At 50.2% G+C, this 6,000-nt stretch overlaps 1 protein-coding gene across 1 annotated transcript; it reads left to right on the forward strand.

Moving 5' to 3' along the window:
• Window positions 1-1,178: 1,178 nt before the first annotated feature.
• LOC101528786 (ubiquitin-associated protein 1-like) lies at window positions 1,179-2,942 on the forward strand. Its single transcript, XM_036496347.2, is given in 2 exon segments — window positions 1,179-2,146; window positions 2,148-2,942. Coding segments are annotated over 2 exon segments (1,500 nt in total). The 5' UTR covers window positions 1,179-1,384; the 3' UTR covers window positions 2,886-2,942.
• Window positions 2,943-6,000: the final 3,058 nt, after the last annotated feature.

The raw sequence follows: 6,000 nt of genomic DNA on the forward strand, positions 1-6,000 counted from the left end.
CACACACCTGAGTAATGAGCAAAGCAAAGAAATGGGAGCTAACAGACCTGAGCTCTAGCTGCTTGAGTGGCAGCCAGCAGGCCAGGGACGAGGGTCTTGGGCCAGGCAGGTGTCCAGCATCTTGCAGAGATACTAGCTCTTCACAACAAACTCGAGGCACCACATCAGAAGGGGCCGAGCCTACACCATCTTAGAAGTGTGGTTCACACCTGTTGATGTAGTGTCAAGCCAAGGCCGAGGCCCCACAGAGGTCCGCCAGTGGCCAAATCCGTCGGCAAAGCCATCTCATGGCCCACAACATCAGCAGGTGTGCAAGGGCTTGGCTGAACACCCAGTCCCTCTGGCTTCCTTCGTGTCCTTCATATCCCCAGTGTACTCTGAGCCCCAGCCCTTGCCCCTTAGGGTTCTAACTTCCACCAAATGCAACCGGCTTTGATCACACCCTTAAATTGACTGTTGCTGCTATCCATACTTGAGGCCACTGCCTAGATGTGACCCCCTGGGAAAGCCATCCTCTCTGCCCACTCTGCCAAGGCTTTCATCATGCCTGCATGTCCCTGGCATACATCTCCCCCACCTGCAGTGCCATTGGTGACGATAAACCCTGTCCAACCCATGCCTGGTATAACACAAGTGATCAGGAAACACACGATGGAGGAACAAATGCCTCGAGCAGAGCGACTCATACCTGAGCCATACCGCATCGTCACCATGGACACCAAACCCACAGTCCCCTTGCTTGGTTCCGGGGTCAGAACAATGCAGCTTCTACTGATTGTCACCACAAATGGCAAACTGGATGTTGGCTTCATAAACAGCCAAGGATGAGAATGAGCCCCGCCCTGGGGCCTCATCTTCACGCACTGGCCAGGGACCCACCGACCCTTCCTCCTTCACCTCCTCTGACCCCTGAGAAAGGCAGGTGGACGAGACAGAGGAAAAAAATCCACAAGAATTTTGCATCCCAGCCCCCCTGCCCCATCTGTTTACAAAAGGAGACCAATATCCAACCCAAGGTTTTCAGAGGTTAAAGAAATATTAGTAATCTTTTCAGTAAAATATATGTGTATATACCCTTAAAAATACAACCACCCCCTGTTCAAATGCATTTTACTACAATTTGTACCTCTTAACGAGGACTTAAAGAATCGCTAAAGGAGAGGGAAGGAGGGGGAAGTAGGGCTTCAACATGGCGGCTGGGGAACTGGTGCTAGCTGCTGTGAAGACCTGGCCCGGGGCAGGCAGAGTTGGAGGTGGTGGAGTTCGCTTTCCCTATGGGCTGTCGGGAGCTAGAGGGGTGGGGGACTGAGCCTGGAAGGCCGGCCGGTGCCAGCACCTTTGGGCTTGCGGGACGGCGGCGGCTGCAGCGTCGTTCAGGTTCTAAATGGCTTCTAAGAAGTTGGGTGCAGATAGTCATGGGACTTTCAGTTACCTTGATGATGTCCTATTGAAGATAGGAGACAAATTCAAAACACCAGCTAAAGTTGTTCTACCTATTGGCTTCTCCTTGCCTGACTGTTTGCAGGTTGTCAGAGAAGTACAGTATGACTTCTCCTTGGAAAAGAAGACCATCGAGTGGGCCGAGGACGTCGGGAAGATCCAGGACGCCCAGCGGGAAGCAGAACGCAAGGCTCAGGAGGCGGAACCCAAAGTCAATTCCAAGAGTGGCCCAGAGAGCGATAACAAAATGAGCTTCTCCAAGACTCAAAGTACAGCCACAATGCCACCTCCTATTAACCCCATCCTTGCCAGCCTGCAGCACAACAGCATCCTCACTCCAACCCGGGTCAGCAGTAGTGCCATGAAGCAAAAAGCCCTCAGCCCCCCACACACAAAGGCAGATTTCAATCCTGCCGACTTTGAGTGTGAAGAGGACCCATTTGATAATCTGGAGTTAAAAACCATTGATGAGAAAGAAGAGCTGAGAAACATTCTGGTAGGAGCCACGGGACCCATTATGGCTCAGTTATTGGACAGTAACTTGCCCAGAGGCGGCTCCGGGTCGGTGTTACAGGATGAGGAGGTCCTGGCATCCTTGGAGCGGGCAACCCTGGATTTCAAGCCTCTTCACAAACCCAATGGCTTTATAACCTTACCACAGTTGGGCAACTGTGAAAAGATGTCGCTGTCTTCCAAAGTGTCCCTCCCCCCCGATTCCTGCAGTAAGCAATATCAAATCCCTGTCCTTCCCCAAACTTGACTCTGATGACAGCAATCAGAAGACAGCCAAACTGGCAAGCACTTTCCATAGCACATCCTGCCTCTGCAGTGGTACGCTACTGAACTCCTTCAAGCCTTCCACCCAAAGCAGTGCCAGTGAGCTCAAAGGGCATCATACTCTTGGGCTTTCAGCTTTGAACTTGGACAGTTGCACTGAGGTACCCACCCTTGCACCCTCCCAGACGCCTTCCCACTCAGTCTCGTCTGTGTGCACAGAAGAGTCATCACCTCCACAGGCAGGCTCCGCGGTCGCCCCTCCTAATTTCTCAATGTCACAAGTGCCCAGGTGCCCCCAGGCCTACTCTGAGCTACAGACATTGTCCCCCAGTGAGCGGCAATGTGTGGAGACAGTGGTCAACATGGGCTACTCCTACGATTGTTTCCTGAGAGCTATGAAGAAGAAAGGAGAGACTATTGAGCAGATCCTCTACTATCTCTTTGCACATGGACAACTGTGTGAGAAGGGCTTTGACCCTCTGTTGGTGGAAGAGGCTTTGGAAATGCACCAGTGTTCAGAAGAAAAGAAGATGGAGTTTCTTCAGTTAATGAGCAAATTTAAGGAAATGGGCTTTGACCTGAAGGACATTAAGGAAGCGTTGGTATTACACAACAATGAGCAGGACAATGCTTTGGAAGACCTCAAGGCCCGGGCAGGAGCCAGCTGAGACTTGGCCCTGCCGCGGAACCAGCACCCCCAGGAAACCCTGCAGAGCCCACCTGTGGGAAGGCGAAGGGACACAAACTGCTGAATTTTCCTTTGGGCTTAGCGGGTCAGGTGCGGAGACTGTGCCTGACAGTGTCCGAGCCTAGGGCCTGAGCTGGAAAGGGCAGGAATGGGTGTGTGAGCGCTCCTAGAACTGGCCTGGCTCCTTCTATCTTACATGTATTTATATTTTGAGAAGTGTTCTTCCCCCCTTGGCCCTCCAGAAAGTCTACCTTGGTCTTTTCTGGGGTTTTCTGTGCTTAGCCCTGGCCTGGCTGCCAAGAGGAATCCGGGAGAAGGGGTGAGAGGGCCAAACTCAGTGCTGCTCTGGGACTAGACCTCCCCTGTCCCCACAGTGGTGGACTGAACTCTAATCCATGTTGAGTGCAAGTGAAATGTTCCTCTGCAGTTTCCTTTTCCCCCTCCCCGAGGCCTCTTAGTGTTACACTGGTTCTGCGATGTCTGAGGCGTGAAGGATGCGCTTTTCTCCAGGGGCCCCAAGTTGAAAGCATCTCCAGGTGGCAGTTGCTGATGGGCACCGTGCTGGTGTGGTTGGGCCAGTCTCTGCTGCCCAAGGCTGTAGAGCCCCCATTGTAGGAAACAGCCATCAGTTTGATCCTTGACCCCTTTCCTGCACATTCGGTGGGTGGGACAACAGGCCACGGTGGTACTGCCCAGTACTAACTGCATTTCTGTTCTCCCTGGACAGCATCTCCCTGCAGCCCAGTCCTTCAGAATGACACAATTAGTAACACCTAGTAATAAAAATCAGTCTCTTTGGTTTGTTTTGTATTATGTTGAACATCATTAAAACCCTAAATACAAAGAATATACAGTCTTAAATCTGAAATAATTTGCTAACTATTTTGATTCTTCAGAGAGTACTACTAATAAAAATCTAAAAGGTTAAAAAAAAAAAAGAATCGCTAAACAGTCCCATTTTCATGTAAGAGGGCTGGAATATCTCTAATTCCAGCCAGTGAAAACTCACTCCTCAGCGGTTTATGAAACTTGAGTACGCGGGTATGGCAGCACGCAATTAATGTCAGGCCGTATGGATTTCAATCTGGCTTGAAATATATTTAAACAAATGAAGTAGATACAAATGCAGGCTCTTTGGCCAGCCAGAGCAAAAAAAAAAAAAAATCCATTTTCTATCCCATTCATAATAAGAACTAATTTGAATGCAATTTATCTAAGGCACAATGTTTCCTAATTTTTACACGCGACCATTACTTATAGTTTAAGTAATAGTCATATCCATGGATCTCAGTGCACTTAATTGAAAATGCAGGTTATTAAAATGCAAGACTTAATCCTTCAAAAAATAAAAGCATTACCCTAAAGAATAATTGAATATTCAGACTCGGAATAAGAGAGAAGGGGGTAGGGGGAAGGTGGAAAAGAGCTTTTAGGAAAAGCCCTCCCCTTTAAATCCAGCACTTCCCTCTCTTTACGCAGTATTAGAATTATGTTTGAGCAAAATTAGCTGCTCTCAACCCACTCTTTCAATTCCCGTTACCACGGCCTCTCATCGGAGTGTCAGACTTGGCACTGGAGTCACATCCGTCTGCCGAGGAGTGACATGTCAAGGGTGACAGTGACAAATTGTCACTAAGTGAGGAATAACACATGACAGGGCATGTGTCCTTAATGAGGCACACGCATGCCAGCCCGCCTCGGGTGGCGCCAGGCTCGGGGCGCAGCGCTGGGAGCGCTCCTGGTGCCGTGGGTTCTCATTAGGCCTCCTCGGATGGGGGTCTCCGTCACTCAATCAAAGAACTTATCAGAACGCTCCTAAAGGAACAGCACACAGCCGAAACCCTCTTTGGTTTGTTTTGTTCAGCTTGTTTTTTAAAAAGAAATTCCAATGCTTGCATTTCAGGAGTGGGAGAGGGGTTTTCTTAGTGACCTTTTCTTCCACCTTCATGATTTATTCCTTCATTTTCTCCTTTAGGTACCCCAAGAGCAAGGAAATGCAAACCCCCAAATGAAATGATTCTTCCTCTATGTGTTTGTGCAAATATTTCTGGGAGCACTTGGAGAGAGAGTCCAATTTACCCCGCAAAGGCCTTCACAAAGGTGCTGGCAAAGCAGGCTTCGCATTGGTCTCCCATGCAAATGACTGCTCTTTTACCCCCAAGCAAAACTGCTGGAGGTGGGGTGGGGGGGGGGGAGCAAAGACAGACAGGTGAGAGATGTCATTACGAAAAATCAACTTGAGGCCACACAAATGCCAAGCGGTGAGAAAGGGAGCTAGAATCCCCCACTGGTGTGTTTTGTTGTCTTGAATTTCCCCATAGGATCTCTGGAACTGCTGCTTGTCCCAATGAATAGACACTTCTCCCCTAATACCCAAGACACACAGATACATAGGAAAATGCTCTTGGACCTTACTGGATGAGGGTGCATGGGCACAGAGCTGGGTCAGGAAGTACTGGCCCACGGGTAGGACTGAGCAGCCTAGGGGGACCAAACATGCTAAGAGTTTAGACCACATCCAAAGCAGAAGGTTTGAAGTCAAGAGTCGCATGACAGGTGCACGGGTCAAGAGACGGCTCTGGCCTCAGTGTGTACCTCGGTCCAGGCAGACGACAAAAGGAGCAGGATGAGCAGGGCGGCATCTGCTGCTAACTGCCAACATGGAAATAAGGCCCCGCAGGAAAGTGCTGAGTTGCAGACAGACCAGAGGGATGTTCAAGAGAAACACCCGACAGGAATCAGGGTTCTGGTTGGAGAGCGAGGGAGAGATCCTGAATGCTGCCCCACGTTCTGACAACCTGCTGCCGAGTTACTGTGACCAAGACACCAGGGAAGCAAGGGACAGAGCAGCCCCGTGAGCTCTTCAGACGAAAGCAGGGAGGGGTGAGGCTCACTCGGCTAATCCTCCATCTGTAAGCGCAGCACTCCATTTGGGCACCAGTTCGTGTTCCAGCTGATCGACTTCCCATTCAGCTCCCTGCTTGTGGTCTGGGAAAGTAGTGGAGAATGATCCAAAGCCTTAGGATCCTGCAACCGCATGAGACCTAGAAGAAGCTCCTGGCTTCAGATCAGCTCAGCTCCAGCCACTGTGGCCA

Source organism: Ochotona princeps, chromosome 26, assembly GCF_030435755.1.
Source record: "Ochotona princeps isolate mOchPri1 chromosome 26, mOchPri1.hap1, whole genome shotgun sequence".
NCBI lineage: Eukaryota > Metazoa > Chordata > Mammalia > Lagomorpha > Ochotonidae > Ochotona > Ochotona princeps.